An 18,476-nucleotide genomic window follows, 5' to 3' on the forward strand; every position below is an offset into this window, starting at 1 on the left:
GTTACAGGCGTGGCAGAGACTAAAGTTGTTACAGGCGTGGCAGAGACTAAAGTTGTTACAGGCGTGGCAGAGACTAAAGTTGTTACAGGCGTGGCAGAGACTAAAGTTGTTACAGGCGTGGCAGAGACTAAAGTTGTTACAGGCGTGGCAGAGACTAAAGTTGTTACAGGCGTGGCAGAGACTAAAGTTGTTACAGGCGTGGCAGAGACTAAAGTTGTTACAGGCGTGGCAGACACTAAAGTTGTTACAGGCGTGGCAGAGACTAAAGTTGTTACAGGCGTGGCAGACACTAAAGTTGTTACAGGCATGGCAGAGACTAAAGTTGTTACAGGCATGGCAGAGACTAAAGTTGTTACAGGCATGGCAGAGACTAAAGTTGTTACAGGCGTGGCAGAGACTAAAGTTGTTACAGGCGTGGCAGAGACTAAAGTTGTTACAGGCGTGGCAGAGACTAAAGTTGTTACAGGCGTGGCAGACACTAAAGTTGTTACAGGCATGGCAGACACTAAAGTTGTTACAGGCATGGCAGAGACTAAAGTTATTACAGGCGTGGCAGACACTAAAGTTGTTACAGGCATGGCAGAGACTAAAGTTGTTACAGGCGTGGCAGACACTAAAGTTGTTACAGGCGTGGCAGACACTAAAGTTGTTACAGGCGTGGCAGACACTAAAGTTGTTACAGGCGTGGCAGAGACTAAAGTTGTTACAGGCGTGGCAGACACTAAAGTTGTTACAGGCATGGCAGAGACTAAAGTTGTTACAGGCGTGGCAGACACTAAAGTTGTTACAGGCATGGCAGAGACTAAAGTTGTTACAGGTATGGCAGACACTAAAGTTGTTACAGGCATGGCAGAGACTAAAGTTGTTACAGGCGTGGCAGAGACTAAAGTTGTTACAGGCATGGCAGAGACTAAAGTTGTTACAGGCGTGGCAGAGACTAAAGTTGTTACAGGCGTGGCAGAGACTAAAGTTGTTACAGGCATGGCAGAGACTAAAGTTGTTACAGGCGTGGCAGACACTAAAGTTGTTACAGGCGTGGCAGACACTAAAGTTGTTACAGGCGTGGCAGAGACTAAAGTTGTTACAGGCGTGGCAGACACTAAAGTTGTTACAGGCGTGGCAGAGACTAAAGTTGTTACAGGCGTGGCAGACACTAAAGTTGTTACAGGCGTGGCAGAGACTAAAGTTGTTACAGGCGTGGCAGACACTAAAGTTGTTACAGGCGCGGCAGAGACTAAAGTTGTTACAGGCGCGGCAGACACTAAAGTTGTTACAGGCGTGACAGAGACTAAAGTTGTTACAGGCGTGGCAGAGACTAAAGTTGTTACAGGCGTGGCAGAGACTAAAGTTGTTACAGGCGTGGCAGACACTAAAGTTGTTACAGGCGCGGCAGAGACTAAAGTTGTTACAGGCGTGGCAGAGACTAAAGTTGTTACAGGTATGGCAGACACTAAAGTTGTTACAGGCGTGGCAGAGACTAAAGTTGTTACAGGCGTGGCAGAGACTAAAGTTGTTACAGGCATGGCAGAGACTAAAGTTGTTACAGGCATGGCAGACACTAACGTTGTTACAGGCATGGCAGAGACTAAAGGTTTCCAGGGCCTCCAGTGCCCTACCTAGCATGTGTCTCTTTGAGGAACCACTTCTTAACAATGACTTTTTGAGTTTGAAGTCTTTAAACCCTGCCAGTCTGCGCTCAGTATTGAGAGAGGCAGGATGCACAAAATTAGGCCACCCTTTAAAAGCCAAACATGCTCTTCTAACTGAATTATGACAACAAGCAAACAAAGTCTGAAAGGCTAATGAAAAGAATAGCAAAAGAGATCTGTGAATCTACACCACAGTCATTAATAGAGTTTGCTGGAAACTCTGATGTGGTCAGTCAGTAGGTTGATGTGTGCTGGGATAAGCTCCAGCAGATCCCCATGACCCTAATTAGGAATAAAGTGGGTATAGAAAATGGATGGATGGATAGATGTATTGTATTGCATTGTTAATATTTATTTATTACATTTTTAAGATTATTTTTATGATATTTAATTTATACAAATGTAGTGTACTTCTATCCCTGAACCGCCGACCCTCCTCTCAACCCCTTCTAAACCCCCTAAACACCCCCAGGTTGTTAATCCATTTATACCACAGTGAATTGCCAATAATAGCCATGTTTCATTTATTAAACATTAATGTGAAATAAGCATTTCATATATATATATATATATATATATATATATATATATATATATATATATATATATATATATATATATATATAAATCACATCTACCTTTTTATGAATCAATTTTACAGTAACAATCACTTTTTAAGTGTGTTCATACTTTTGCTATGTTCATATTTTTATTATAGAAACAATAAATATTAATCTTAATGTACCATACATGCTACTAAAATAATACTAAAGTAATACTAAAATGTATTTAAAATGATTTAAAAAGTACTAAAATGGTTTAAAATGATGCACACCTTATTCCAGTTATATCCGAGCATTCATGTGTCTCAAGTGTCTCTTTCTTGCAACACATCATAAGCATTTCTGGTTTTTTTTTTTTTTTTTTTGTCCATATAATGACATAGAAATTCACCTTCAGCTGAAACCTTGGTGTTCAGAAGTAATTACACCTTTTTTGTGTCAGGAAAGGGCATCCGGCATAAAACCTGTGCCAAATCGAAACATGCATACCAAATGATCCACTGTGGCGACCCCAAACAGGGAGCAGCTGAGAGAACAACAACAACTGTAAATAGTATCAGTGTGAATTTTACTATGTTTTGAAAAAACAGCCGATGTAGCCTCTGGTGAGATTAGCACACTGAGCAACACCTGATGCACATAGAAATCTGGATTCTGGGTTATGGTATTATGGGGGTTGTGTTTAAGGCTTTGGGCTACTCTTTGAAAGGTGCTGCAGTTTCTGCTGTTTCATCCTTGAGGAAGACCCTTCATGCTCAGTTGTACAGTTGTACCCTATCCAGAGCTGTTTTGGGTAAAAAAAAAACCCCAAAACATCAGCTAAATGAACATAATGTAAATGACTTTATTTGTGTAATAAACTGCTGGGCAGGATTGTTAAAGGTGATTTGATATCCAAATAAGTACAAAGAAAAAGACACTGAAACACTGCTGTAGATAGAACTATAAAACACCTGCTTATTGACTGGAATGAACTAGATGTTGTTACATGAGGTATCAGAGACATTTTCTGTTTGTTGGATAACATTATGACCACCTACTTAATATTGTGTTGGTCCCCCTTTTGCTGCCAAAACAGCCCTGACCATTCGAGGCATAGGTATCTGGCAACAAGATGTTAGCAGCAGATCCTTAAGTCCTGTAAGTTGCATGGTTGTGCCTCCATGGATCGGATTGTTTGTCCTGCACATCCCACATATGTTTGATTGGATTGAGATCTGGGGAATTTGGAAGTCAAGTCAACACTTCAAACTTGTTGTTGTGCTCATCAAACCAATCCTGAACCATTTTTGCTTTGTGGCACGGTGCATTATCCTGCTGAAAGAGGCCACAGACATCAAGGAATACCGTTTCTATGAAAGGGGGTACATGGTCTGCAACAATGGTTAAGTAGGTGGTATGTGTCAAAATAACATCCACATGGATGGCAGGACCCAAGGTTTCCCAGCAGAACATTGCCCAAAGCATGATGGTGCCATGTGTTCCCCAGGTAAGCGAGCCTTCACTCCACATGTGCATCAGTGAGCCTTGGCTGCCCATGACCCTGTCGCTGGTTCACCACTGTTCCTTCCTTGGACCACTTTTGATAGACCCTGACCACTGCAGACCAGGAACACTCCACAAGAGCTGCAGTTTTGGAAATGCTCTGATCCAGTCGTCTAGCCATCACAATTTGGCCCTTGTCAAACTCGCTCAAGTCCTTACACATGCCCATTTTTCCTCCTTCTAACACATCAACTTTGAGGACAAAATGTTGACTTGCTGCCTAATATATCCCACCCACTAACAGGTGCCATGATGAAATAAATAACACTGATTATCTCCTCATCTGTCAGTGATCATAATATTATGGCTGATCTGTGTAAATATAGATACAGTATTTTACTTTAGTCAACAAGCTTGAATATTTAAAACAGGTAGTGGGTTTTATTTAATTCATTTTTTTTTACTTTTGCCTATTTTTTTTTTTCAAAAAAGTGCAGGATATATCTTCTCTCTTTGCATTTAACATTTGAGTCAAACAGTCAATACATTAAATAGATATTTTCAAATGAACAAACATCTGAAAATGACCATGTTTTAATATCAGACTTACCAGAGGGTCCAAAGAAAAATAATTTACAAGGTCCACATCAGCTTTATAAATATTTTTTGTGTTCAGAGCTGCTGTAGATACAAAGAAACTGTGCAAAGTCTGATGTTTACAGATGCAGAAATGTTCTTAGGTACACACACACAACAAAAAACTGGTCCAACAGTGAAGATGTTGATGAAGTTACAAACTCTAGTGATCAAGTGTCAAAGAAGCAAGGTTGATCAATCACAGTAATATAGATGATGGTGATTTCCATGATTAATAAACTAGCTGTTTTATTAAAATCAATGTCACTGTCTCCACAAGTGATTACAATGTTTATAGCTGCGCTATTAAAGCTGAGCCAGTAAATTAGACTTTAAATGAAAATCAATTTTGCATTTTGGTTTGAAAAGCTAGTAAAACATAGATACATACCACAACACAGAAATGTACATAAAGACTAAAAATAAATCAAAGCACAGCCCTTGGATGCTACTTTATTATGAGCCTGAAATACAATTAAATGTCATTCCAATGAACTTGGCATCTTTATATAATAATTAGCTTGTTCAGACTTGCTGCCCGGTGGAAAAAAGTATCATCTGCCAATTCCCAATCACTGGCAAGTTCTTGCTATGACACAACAGCTACAAAATGGGGAGGATGTAGGCTACCATGCATTTTTTCTGAGACATATGAAGCCAGATAAAAGCTAGCTTTTCCAGCTGCTGTGTCACAGGGCAGCGTAACACTCATTGGAAAGCACTATCTGCCCCCTTACGCATACACTGGATCACAGATGCCAATGAATGATAAGCATGGGAGAGAGAGAGGGAGAGAACATCCTTCCCACCGAGAACACATGGTCAATTTTGATCCCTTGCCTTCTGGCCACTGGTGGCTGAGGCATTGTCAGGATGCAAATGTACAGTGTCTTAAAGACAGGGCCAGGTTTTTTTCCTGCTGTGCTAGTTGGGACCCTAGAAAAAGTGAATTTCATCCAGACAACAGGAAATAGAAATATACAAGACATCAGTTTTGCCAGAGTCGTGTGTACCTTTTCCAAATGAAATCAAGCGTTGGAGAAAGTCTGCTCCCTTTCAGTGTGCAGTGTCTGATCTGGCTTTCTTCCAGAAACATGGAGTGCACTGTTGTCTATTCCCCAATGCATTCTGGGAAACCTTCCCTCAGTCTCAGGCAGTTTGGACTCAAATACTAGAGATTTGTATACAGGTAACATGGTCTAGTAATAAGAGTAAAGCATTCAACACTTCAAGAAGTTTCAGTTCAACAGAAGTGATTCGTTCAGTGCAAATTCTGTTTAGATGTAATGCAATCGCTGGGGTTATAAACCATTGCTATAATCATTGTAAAAGTAATTAGTTACAATAGATGAAGAAAGTAGAGAAAGGTCATTGTTTCAATTTTAGGAAATACTGACCTGATACACTGAGACCAGACTGAATATCATCAGATCTTTCACATCTCCATTGCTCTACACTGTTACACCACAGCATACAAGACAGAGTGAGCAACACAAATGATTTAGAATAAGATTTTGTAATGTGGGTGAGACAGATTTACATTTTTGTCATTTTTTCCCCCTCCTTATTTTCAGTATGCATGGACTCATACAGCAACCGATTACACGAACGTAGTCGCAAACAAAATAACATCTAGAACAGCCACTCAGGATGATCAATATATCTCTGCCCAGTTATTGCAAATCATCAGTCAAATGGGAATACATCTTTATCAGGATCACAGGTTCTTTTTATTGTAATATTCCAATAATACAATTTGTTTCTGTGTAAACAAGGCAAACATTTCCACTATTCCAATTCCCTTTATGGAGATCATCTGCAGAGTGTTGAAATCCGATTTTCAACAGTATAACGGGTAACTTCAGTGCACTCACACGTGGAATGTGAGAGCTAGAAGACAGCTAGTGTTGCAATTCAATTTAATTTCACAGCAGGGCCTGAAGCAAGCGTATGGGCTGACAAAGCCAGAGCACCACCAGCCGAGCATCCTATAAAGCTAAGGCCGGGACTTAGCGCTGGGGTCCTTACTGCAGTGCGACAGCATCATTACTTTCCAACCCACTCCCCATAGACCAAGGTAACGCTCTGCATTTACTATTCTATTTTTATATATATATATATATATATATATTTTCACACTCACGCACACAGACATACATTAGACTTCACACTCTGATCTTGTCACCTAAGATAGAAAACAAACCCCACATCATTTAAAACAATAGTCCTGTAGAATATAACACAATCAAATGCATGAATGTGTGATCTGGAAAGTTGTGTTTGAGAATACTGCCTCTTAACAAATGATCAAGTAACAAATGCTTATTTTGTAAACCTTGTTTAAAGCTTCAACAAACATCTTTTTAGTTGTGGATTTTAGAACAAGTGGAGGGAGGTCATTATTAAGTAACAGGAATTAAATCGCCTTAATTAATCAGGAGTATGAGATGAGATTGCAGCCATCATGCGTATGGTACATCGTGACTAAGTCTGCCGCCATGACAGTGCTGATCAATTCACACCAGCCCTACACTTTAAACACAACTGGTCCCCTCTGTAGTGGAGCCTCTTTACAAAGCCAGTGGCAGCAATAAGCTCTGTTCTCTGGCAAAGGGCCAAAGGTCTCAATCAGTGCAAATCTGAATAGAAAGGATAACAATAATGACCAATTAGAGCAAGCCACACGACACTCGTGTGCATCACTTGTGTTTATATGTTGCTCGGCTGTCTGACTCTGCAGGTGGTTAGGTGTGTCCTCTCCCCCTCGACTCACTCATGTTGGCAGCCATGATCTCACATCATTTTAATCAGTCATTTTGGCTCATCCACTTGCAATGATACACCTACAAGATTATAGCACACTTTATATATAAATTATTGGCATTTTTAAATGAAACTATGTCAGTACTAATATGCAAGGATACAAAAAAAAATAAATCAGAAAAACAGGAACAAACGCTGCATGAACAGCAAAAATGAATTTACTGGTCCATAACGTCCATTCCTATCATCATGGCATGAAGGGAAAAAGAAACCAGACACAATTAAAATGTAACACAGGTTTCCTTGAACTTGCCAAAACAGAGCATGGGTGATCATTAATGCAGGGTTCTGCATTGCATGGAGAAGTGGCAAACTTCACAAAGAACTAAATATGTGATGCGCGGGTGTCCTTCACTTGTCCCGAGAAAGTGATGGCTCTGTCTGTCCAGCCTGCCTCAGTGTACGCTCTGTCCTAGCTTAGGGAGTGCAGGCAGAGAATGTGCACAATATGCATGTGTAGAGCAATACTTCGGTTAGCCCCTCCCCTTCCCTCTCCACCCACCCAAATAAAGAAGAAAAAAAAGCAGGCATTTTATATTTCCATCTGTAAAACTATTAGGCTGCTGTCTGTTTTTCTTCCTATTTTCCTCAGATAAATAATCAGGTCCTCTGAAGTCTAAAAATCCTTAACAGAAATGTGAACTTGGTGCCATCGGAAAGCTGCTTTCCACCGGACAAGTTTGCATTTGTAGAGATGCCGTGTCTCTTCAACAGGGCTCATGTGAATAACAGGACTGTGGGACCTGCTTACTTGGATGACCTTGCAGCTTTACGATCCAGTCCGTCTCGCTGCTGCGTGTGATTAGGTGTGAATAAATCCAGATGAGGATGTGTGAGAATACAGGTGAGTGTAGGTGTGTGGAATGAAGACCACAAGGTCCTGTAGTTTAACCCATACAGGAACGTCCAACAACATGGCTGTTTGACAGCAGGAAGGACTGCACTACTTCGTCTGTGGCCTGTGGGCTGGTGTTGACGTCCTCTAGGGCATCGGCCACTGCGAACTGCCTGTCCCTCAAACGGTTCCAGTTGGAGAGGATGTTGTGGTACTCAAACACTTTCTCGTAATTCCCCACAGAGTTATAAAGCTTGATCAAGCCTCTGTAATCATACTCCAGTCCACTGTAGCCCTCTCCAAATAGCTTTTTACCTACAGAAATACACAGGACACATGCAGGAATTACAACAAATCAAAAGGTTTAAAACAAAAACAACAACAGCAAAACCCCCAGCATCTCTCAATACTGTATTTCTGAACATACACTGTAACAGATATCAGCTTTACACTAATTATGCAATGCATGTCATAGCACTAATCATGATTATATGGCCTGCTGATGACACGACAGTGTAGATATAGATCCCACTTTCACAGTCTCAACCAACATACCCTTATCAACCAGTGTATCCTATTTTCATAACCAACTCTGGGTCAATATTGAACTAGCAGGTGCATGGTTGCTAAGCATTAAAACCCCTTCGTGTAACTGGCTTGTTCTTCAAATACACTCCAGAGTAAAATGATTTAAATGGGGAGAGTCTATGAGTAGAGAGTAGCTTAGTAGATGTAAAATGGTTGACACTGCTCTTCTTCTAAGTTTCCCTCCATTTTCTCCCTAATTTGGACAATTGCCAATTTCCACCCACTACCCAGCTTCTCTCATACCATATGACAGATGAGGCTGAGATTACTCAGACACACAAAGCCAACCAACCAAATCTTTGCAAACTGCTGCTTGTACAGCGTCCTGTTTTGCATACTTGAGCTCACACACCCCCACAATTGGATAGTGTTGCTCTGATAAACAGGGAAGAAAGAGTCCACATGATCCCTTCCACCCAGACAGCACAGCCTCTCTTTATGGTTGTTGAACTGGGACTTAAGCTGGCTACACACTAGATGACTATGTCTGATTTTCGGCCTGATTTACCTCAAGTGATCTTGGGGGAATGGCCCGATTCGAGGCTTATCGCCAATTATTATTTGTCTAAATAATCCTCAAGTGTGTGGTGTCAATGATTATTTTACTGCTCCTGATCAAGTTGGAGCCTGTTGAGCTCACCGATGGCGATGGAGCGAAGGTAGAGCCTTTCAGCGTCATCGTACTGGTTCATGTCGTAGTTGTAAAGGGAAGCCAAGTGTCCCACAGACAGAGCCACTTCATAGTCCTCCTGTCCCAGTAATTGCTCTTTGATCTGGATGGCCTTGATGTGCATCTCCTCAGCCTCCTGCAATACAAACCATTCTTGAAGTCTGTACACACTATACCACTAAAAACAAAACCAACTGGGAGCTTTAGTCATTGATGTGCTTTGATCATTCTAGGTGATCATACTAAATACATGTCATGTGGCATCCTTTTTTAATTTATTAATTTGGATTAGCCGAATACATTGAAAGAAAAAAAAAATGTAACCTTGAATTTGCGCATAGACTGGTAGAGACGACCCAGGTTGCCATAATGTTTCGCCGTCTGGACATTAAACTCTCCAAAGGCTTTTTTGGCCAGCTGGAGGGAGGAGAGGTGCAGGTCATGAGCCTCCTGCAGAAGGCGCTCTTCTGTTTCTTTATTATGGCAGTCTATGGCAATTTCCTCCAGGATCAATGCTAGGGAGAGACAATCAACACACATGACCAATATGAATGAAACTGCTGAAGCCAAGTGCTCTATTCCAAAAGAACCACAAAAACAAAGCCAAGGACAAGGCTTCTTTTAGCTTTTCTCGTCTCATCCCACTTTTGAAGAGTGAGAACAGTTCACTATGGTGCTCACCTTTCACCCTCTTGGAGGAGGCCAGTAGTAGATGATCCTCAGGGAGAATGTGAGTTATGATGTCTATGGCCCGTTCGGCATGAAATCTAAACACAGCACAAGTCTTGAGTAAGACCTCTGAGAAACATTACTCATCAAATGGGCACTTTATCATATTGAATAAATGTTTCTGTAAATAAAAAATAAAGCGTTTCCCTTTCTGACAGAACAATTTAACCATGTTAAAGGGGAGAACAGCAAACAGAGGTCTGTCTTCACGTGGCTCTAAAACAACCCACTCCAAGCGCCATTGAACAATCCCAAAGGAATGGTATTGTTTATGACTAAAATTTGTGATTTCATTGCAAGTAGCGTGTGAACAGCTGTACTTGGAAACAAATTGGTGTTCCTTTCAAAGTAAAAATGAAATGTGCCTGCATGCCTTCTCTTTGTGCTGGGACATTCTTGTTCTTTTGCCTCTGACCTAACAAATATGTAAACACTTTCCTAGGAACAGAAAATATGAGAAACGTAGTAATAACCCTGACAATTTCCAAAGAAATCAGATTTATCAGTCAGTATCTGGTACCTCTGTCTAGCCAAATAACCAATTAGAAGTCCAGGAATAGAACGGTGTACTCACAGTGCATTGTCAAATTTTCCAGAGCTGTACTGGTGCACATAAGAGGAGTATGCTAGGTCCTCGTGCGCCGTGGCCACATGGATATTTTTGCCTCCAAACACAGACTGCCGAATATCCAGTGCAGTCTAACACCAACACACACACAAAGAAAGGTGATAAACAATAAAAAGGAGCTTTATCCGAATGTGTGACGATTCTCAAGAAAATGACACTGGACCCACCTGATATATGGCGACAGACTGGCAAATGTTATCCACATTTAGAAGATAAAATCCATAATCTAGCAGCGTATCAGAGTACTTTGGGTGCTTGTGTCCAAAATGTTCCCTGAAAAATGCATTCATACATCAGTAAAAGAATGAGGCCTGTGAGATTATAGTTGTGGAAATAAAAAAAAAGGTTAAAGCAGGAATTGGGAACATATGGGATGGAAAAGGGGCAAACTGCAGCGCTAGTGCTTACGAATGACAAGTAAAAATTTGTTTTGTATACTATTTGTTAAAAAGCACAAAAACACCAAGTGTAAAAGTATTTTATTTATTAAGGGCTGCGTACATGGTGTTAATAATGTCCATTCTGCACTGAATTTCTAATGTGCTTTCTGGAAAGCAAAAAAGCTATATCTTCAGAAGGGGAAGTATGGGTTTGATTCAATTTAAATGTTCATTACACCTCACATAATATTAATAGTATTTTATCACAAATGGTTTGCTTTACTGTGCAGCCTTTCGACTGTTGATAAGGATTGCCCCACTGAGAGCTGGTTATTCAAGATATTGATCGCTACAGAACTCTAATAAGGGACTTGGAGTCATCAGATAGGGCAGAGCATTTATTTGTGCAGGATTGCACCATATACACATAAATGTGTCTGAGGTGCCAGGAATAAACATGTGTGATTCATTGCAGCAATCTGTATTGTTAATCACATGAAGTCATGATACAAACTTGCTTTGTTGCAAACTTTCCTACACAAATGAATGCTGTGTGGGAAAGAAAACAGACACAGTGCCTGCTCCACTTACGTAACATACACACATATATACAACTCTAACACCATGCATGCTCTGAAACAGCAGTGTATGTTTGTTAGGCATCATAACTGAAAACACAGACATCATTAAAAAAACCTTAAAAGGTATTTTCTCGATACACAAATGTACTGGACCCAGAGAACACACTGTATTGTATCACCCCTTTTGTTTATGAGTACATGTATGAATGAGCAAGAAATTGTGTGTGTTGCTTGCTGATCTAGCTGGATGGAAATGTTTGTTGTGAAGAAAGTGTTGCAGAGAATACTAGTGTAGTTAGTATCATTGTAGCTATTAGTATAGAAAAGTCTAAAATAATGCTAAAAAATATAATGCTTTACCTGCCTAATAAATATATGTAAAATAATAACACATCATGGGACATAGAGGATGTCAACCCATTATTCAGAGATTGCTTACCGTGCTAGAAATACTGCATGTTTTATCAGTTGCTCAGCTTTCCTGAACTCCCTTTTAACAACACATGCCTGCAGGAGAAACATATGGAACAAACATGAGCAACTGCACAAGTTTAATAAGTTCATCTCAAGTCTGCTTGGGGATATTGCTGATCTAGTCTATATAGACTTCATTTATAAACCAAATGTCAGTTGATTGAAGAGAGCCTTTACCACTCCACTAAAGAAATTACCTTAGAGGCTTGTCTCAGGACATCAACCACCACTTTCACAGGCAGGCCTACAGTGATCTCCTTCATGGCCTCTATACACCAGCGGTATGCCTGAATCACCAAGGAAATGTATATTCATCATGTAGTATGGTGTAGGTTTTTTTTGTCTAAAAGATCAGACCTGGGGTGTTCAGCTCCTTACCTCATCATAGTGGCTTTTGGCAAAGAGCAGAGCACACAGTTCTCCATAAAGGGCAGCCTTGTTGGCATGGTGACTGTGTTTGGCTAGCTTGTCCATGTACGACTGGGCAAGTTTGAATGTCTCTTCTCCCAGGTGATATTTGCAGTTGCCATTACGCACGTGAAGCAACCTTACAATCCAAACAGGAAGAACCATTAAAAAAACAATGTGTGACGTGGCTTGGCAAGTTATGGAGGTATCACTGAGTAAAATCAGTCATTTAATATGAAGTTCCATGTTAAAATCGGACCTCCAGGAGAGCAGGAAGTGATAGACACCTTGAGCTATTACTACACAATAGTTCTGGCTCAAAATCACACGTAGATGGTTATATTTTCCCTACAGCAGATAGATTATTTCTTCTCACCTCACACAGCACTCCAGTGCACGATACCAGTGCAGAATCTCATCATGTAACATACACAACTGGAGACATGAGAGAAAAACCTTCTCTGCATCCCCATACCAACCAGCATCTGAGAGAAAGCCACCTGGCAGGAAAACAGAGACATTACTAACACTTTCAGTCAGCCATCAACATTTAAAAAACCATAGCACAGCTGCTGACCTAAAACAAAGCCGAACTGGATGGCTTTCTCTTTAACGTGAGCGTCTGACTCGGCAATGTAAGAGCATCGGCGGCTGAAGGAGTTGGCCAGGATTGATGCCACTTTCACGCCATGGTCCATTAGTGCTTGGAAACAGTGGTGTAGGAGGTGCCTGAGAAGACAGGTAAAGAAACCTCAGAGGCAATACAAGGCAAAAAAAAAAACCACAGGACGAAGAAAACCCCATGTTCTTAAAAGAACCTCAATTTTCATTTATCTACTAAAATAACCAAAAATCAATTCTGAATTAAATTAAATCTCAACTAGTATCTATAAGAAAAAAGTAAATAAAACACGAAAATTTCTACTTAATAAAATGTAACAACATACATTTAGTTTGGATAAGTAACAATGAAGCATCCAAATATCATAGTGTTGTCGTCATCATCATCATCATCATCATCATCATCATGTTCACACACTGAAATAAACCCCATTTCATTCCTACCCTACACTGCCAAACAAAAGAGATCTCTGTCCTACTGTCCAATACCTTTTGTCAGAAGCTCGGAGGACTTTAGCAAAGACCTCAAGCTCACAGAACTCCCCTCCCAGCTGGCAAAGCCGGCCTTGCTGGTAAAGCTGGAAAATACAGAGAAATGAGATTGACTAACATTTATTGTCAACATGGCACAATGCAGACAAGTGACCCTTTCCCTTGGGAAAGTAAGAGCGCTGGAAAATGGATGCAAAGAAACAAAAAAGGACATTCAGTAACAGATACGATCAGAACACACAGGTTTGCGCAACATCGGTTCTCCAACAAATCCTCTCTGAAAACTTACATGGTCTTGGTTTAAACTGTAAAGACAGTGACACACTGCAATGTAAAACGCAATACATAATACAGAACGTTCATACTTTCAACAAAAAAAAAACAGATTATAAAATTAACAACAGATTATAGAAAAGCACACACAACTAACAACAATCAGTACTCTGTTTTGAACTGAATCAGGATGTTAAAATTTTGTGATATCTCAGTAAGTTTAATTAAAGGCATTTCCAACACAGACACTGAGGGAAACTCCCACACTTCACAATATTTACCACACACACGGCAGGTCCTTGCCATAAGTGATGTAAATGAATCAATATGTGCATAACAGTGCGTAAAAGAGTGGTGATATTATGTATTGTGTTTATTAATACTTGTTTATAACAGCATAACAGCGTTATATATATATATGATCATTTTGCAGTGATCTCTTTTTCGAGAACTATCTAATATATATATATATATATATATATATATATATATGTATATTAGATAGTTCTCGAAAAAGAGATCACTGCAAAATACTCAGTTTCTTATGTTTTTTTTTTCTTACAGGTACATGTATTCGTGAGTTGAATAGTTTTGTTTCATTTTTTTGTGAACTGATGACAATATTTCTCCTAAATTCAAAATATAACTATTGTTATTTAGAGTGTATATTTAAAGCAAATGACAACACATCAAAATAACCCAAGATCATGCAGTATTTGCAGAGCTTTAATAACTTAAATAAAACAAAATGCAAATAATTTATAAACAAATTGTGTTAATGCTTTGGCTAAATAACATTAAGAAATCAGTATTTGGTGGAATAGCCCCGATTTGCATGTGTTTTGGCTCCATGATCTCAACCAGTTTCTCACATTGCTGTTGGGGAACTTTATACCACTCTTTCTTAAACTCATTCTTTATGCAAAAAAGCAAACAGCTCAGCTTTACTTGATGGTTTGTGATCATCCATCTTCCTCTTGATGACATTCCAGAGGTTTTCAATAGGGTTCAAATCTGGAGATTGGTCAGTGCGCTCTTTTTTTTTTTTCCAGACCTGTACATATATCCAGCATATACTATAACCACCCCCCACACACACATACACCAAGAGAAGTCATTACTTTAAATAATAACTTCTATAATAATCTGCTAATGAAACTGGCCATCTGCCGATGCAGGAATATAATAAAAAATATCATTTTCCCTGTTATTCAGAGTGGACACTGTTCACACTGAATATGTGTACACTGCTCACACTGACATGAACACTGAAGCAGGTCTTAGTGAAGTGTACTGTGAGAAACACGAACACTCCCAGAAATACAACTCGTCCACGTCAACATCATAAGACAGTTGAAAAGTTGATAACTTATCTTTATAAAATATACGAAGAGTGGTGTTGTATCAGATCTGCATAATAATCGATTAATCCGTCGAGGATTGAGGCACTGGCACGAGCCAGCTCAGTTCTCTCATCCAGCTCGCTCGCTAGCCTCCGCTCCTGAGATCTGCACTCCCTCTGTTCTATAACGTTCACACTTCCTCGGTGAAACTGTACTACAGAGCTCGTTTAATGAACTGACAGTCTTTCACTCGAAGCTATTCGTTGCCTATTTAATTAGCCACGCTAGCTTTTTCAAGCAAAGACCTATACAACTGCTTAAAACTTCCAGACTTGCTCGTTTGATGTTCGCTAATCTCTGGAGTCAACTAAACGAAAACAAGCTCCCACGCTAACCAACTCGCTAGTTAAAAGTCCTTGTGTGTGCAACTCGTTAAGGACTCTCGTTTACCTTGTAGTAGACATCAAATTGAATATTTTCAGGAAGTAAGCGTATGTCCCGTCGCGACCGACTGTAATTATCCACTACGGCTGATATAGCAGTGTTGTACAGGGTCTCGGGGATCCACTCCAGCTCCACAGCGGCCATGTTGTTTTCCTTCTCCAAATATCCAGCAACAGCCCCCTTTCTACTTTCCCTTCCCCCGCTACCTTATCAAGGTAAAACGCAGTTCTCCGTCACTCCACATACAACCCAGTCCACTGAAAAACCCAAAGCGATCGAAACGGACCGCTGTCGTCTGGGTTATAAACGAGACCCGGTCATAATCTCATATTTTAAATCTGGTCCTCCAGCCCCCTCTCTCTCTTTACAGACGCCGTTTAGCGAACGCGACGTAATGACGCAATGGCGTGCAAGCCGTCGACGTGAGGACGCGCACAGGTCACGCCCAACAAACAAACTGGCACGGTCTAATAAAACTGGCTAACCGATCATGGGACCATCACTAATTCTCTCTAATCCTAATGCAGCAGGCTGTAAATGTGCTAAATATTATGGGTGATATTTATTAGTGATATACAAGCTGCCTTTTCTCCCAGGTTCCTCTACTGGAGCTTATAAACTGTATTCCCATATTCCCACTGGATGCCTCTGATGCAGCAGCAGCAGCAGCACAATCACAGGATGCAGCACACAAACAGGACCAGCTGTTTTGTTTATGCCAAGGAAAATGACTGGTGCATGTTTCCATATTTTTATGCATGTTTAGAATATTTTAGACTGTAACTGAAATCTACACTGATCAGGCATAACATTATGACCACCTGCCTAATATTGTGTTGGTCCTCCTGTTGCTGCCAAAACAGCCCTGACCCACCGTGCACTGTGTATTCTGACACCTTTCTATCAGAACCAGCATTAACTTCTTCAGCAATTTGAGCAACAGTAGCTCGTCTGTTGGATCAGAACACACGGGCCAGCCTTCACTCCCCATGTGCATCAATGAGCCTTGGCCGCCCATGAACCTGTCTCCAGTACACCACTGTTCCTTCCTTGGACCACTTTTGATAGACCCTGACCACTGCAGACCGGGAATACCCCACAAGAGCTGCAGTTTTGGAGATGCTCTGATCCAGTCGTCTAGCCATCACAATTTGGCCCTTGTCAAACTCTCTCAAATCCTTACTCTTGCCCATTTTTCCTGCTTCTAACACATCAACTTTGAGGACAAAATGTTGACTTGCTGCCTAATATATCCCACCCACTAACAGTGCCATGATGAGGAGATAATCAGTGTTATTCACTTCACCTCTCAGTGCTCATAATGTTATGGCTGATCTGTGTAGGTGCTGAATAAATGGTAATCATGACTGATGGATGCTGAAAGGAAATGTGTAGTGCATCTTTGAAAGAGAGACTTGCAAAGAGAATGTTAAGTGAAAAGTCTGATATACGAGACCAACAGCAGTTTTTGAGCTGGTCTTTTTTCCTTTGGTTATTTTATTTATGCTGCCTTCCAGTATGTCTTCCTAAAGGAACATGTCAGTAAATGACAATTTTATTCAGCATTGCTATAGGTGATTATAAAGGCAATAAACAACAACAACAACAACAAATAACAACAAAGTTTGTATTAGGGGTGTACATAAATTAAATATGTAATAATAAATTTTATTAGGTCTTTTTACTTTATATTGGTGATATTTACTTGTATTATTTTATTTAACAAATAAAATAGTAACTAAACAATCTTTTTTTTCCTCCATTGTTATGGCTTTGTTGTAGTCACCACACTGACCTGTTATAGTAATAGCATGAACAAACAACAAACTTTATTTATCACTTAAATATGTATAGTACCAACCTTTATCTCATCACAATGCTAATTATTTATTTTATTATTATATTTCTGCCCACATTTCGGATTATTTGTATATATTTTATTTTAAGTATTTATTTTATTTGATGATGTATTTTAGTGAAATATTTACTATTATATATAGCATTCTAGTTACACTATATTGCCAAAAGTTTTGGGACATCTGCCTTTACATGCACAAGAATTTAATATAGAGTTGGCCCACCCTTTGCAGCTATAACAGCTTTAAATCTTCTGGCAAGGCTTTCCACAAGGTTTAGTATTTATTGTATTTATGGGAATTTTTGACCATTCCTCTAGAATCACATTTAGGGCATTGGTGGCTCAAAGGTAGGTTTCTCCCCGACCATGTGGAAGGCCCGGGTTCAATTCCCAGCCAATGCCCAAACCCCAGCCACTGGATGCAGTGCCGGTCCCAAACCCGGATAAAATGGGAGGGTTGCGTCAGGAAATGCATCCAGTGTAAAACCTGTGCCAAGTTGTTGTGCGGACCAGTTTGTCTGCTGAGGGAGCAGCTGAAAGATCAACAACAACCTCTAGAAGTGCATTTGTGAGGTCAGGCACTGATGTTTGATGAGCAGGTCTGGCTCGCAGTCTCCGCTCTAAAACACCACCATTGATGTTCTATCAGGTTGAGGTCAGGACTCTGTGAAGTTCCTTCACACCAAACCCACTCATCCATGTCTTTATGGACCTTGCTTTGTGCAGTCATGTTGGAACAGGAAGGGGTCATCCCCAAACTGTTCCCACAACGTTAGTCCAAAATGTCTTGGTATGCTGAAGCATTAAGGGGGGCAAGCCCTGAATTCAATGATTTGGAGGGGTATCCCAAAACGTTTGCCACCATAGTGTATTTCACAATGAAGTAGAACGTGCTCTTGTTGTAGTTTTATGATTTGACCAGCAGATGTCGCCACACCGATGTGTTATTGTAAGGAGCACTAACGGAGCCTCCGCCTTCATCTCATCACACATATC

At 40.3% G+C, this 18,476-nt stretch overlaps 1 protein-coding gene across 1 annotated transcript; it reads right to left on the reverse strand.

Moving 5' to 3' along the window:
- Nucleotides 1–6,040: 6,040 nt before the first annotated feature.
- appbp2 (amyloid beta precursor protein (cytoplasmic tail) binding protein 2) lies at nt 6,041–16,007 on the reverse strand. The gene is made up of 13 exons (XM_058413722.1): nt 15,629–16,007; nt 13,560–13,648; nt 13,027–13,178; nt 12,826–12,949; nt 12,420–12,588; nt 12,239–12,328; nt 12,007–12,074; nt 10,774–10,879; nt 10,553–10,677; nt 9,931–10,016; nt 9,574–9,764; nt 9,220–9,385; nt 6,041–8,306 (listed from the first exon to the last, which is right to left on the reverse strand). Exons 1-13 carry the CDS (start codon nt 15,764–15,766, stop codon nt 8,044–8,046), a joined length of 1,767 nt encoding a protein of 588 aa, XP_058269705.1. The 5' UTR covers nt 15,767–16,007; the 3' UTR covers nt 6,041–8,043.
- Between the last annotated feature and the right edge of the window lie 2,469 nt (nt 16,008–18,476).

Source organism: Hemibagrus wyckioides, linkage group LG17, assembly GCF_019097595.1.
Source record: "Hemibagrus wyckioides isolate EC202008001 linkage group LG17, SWU_Hwy_1.0, whole genome shotgun sequence".
Taxonomy (NCBI): Eukaryota; Metazoa; Chordata; class Actinopteri; order Siluriformes; family Bagridae; genus Hemibagrus; species Hemibagrus wyckioides.

Bases quoted from the DNA above. Each gene is read 5' to 3' on its own strand.
- appbp2 (XM_058413722.1), bottom strand. From the start codon at position 15,766: ATGGCCGCTGTGGAGCTGGAGTGGATCCCCGAGACCCTGTACAACACT. The intron at 13,179-13,559 runs GTATTGGACAGT...CTGTCTTCTCAG, and splicing joins CTCCGAGCTTCTGACAAAAG to GCACCTCCTACACCACTGTT. The intron at 12,589-12,825 runs GTGAGAAGAAAT...TTGGATTGTAAG, and splicing joins GCACTGGAGTGCTGTGTGAG to GTTGCTTCACGTGCGTAATG.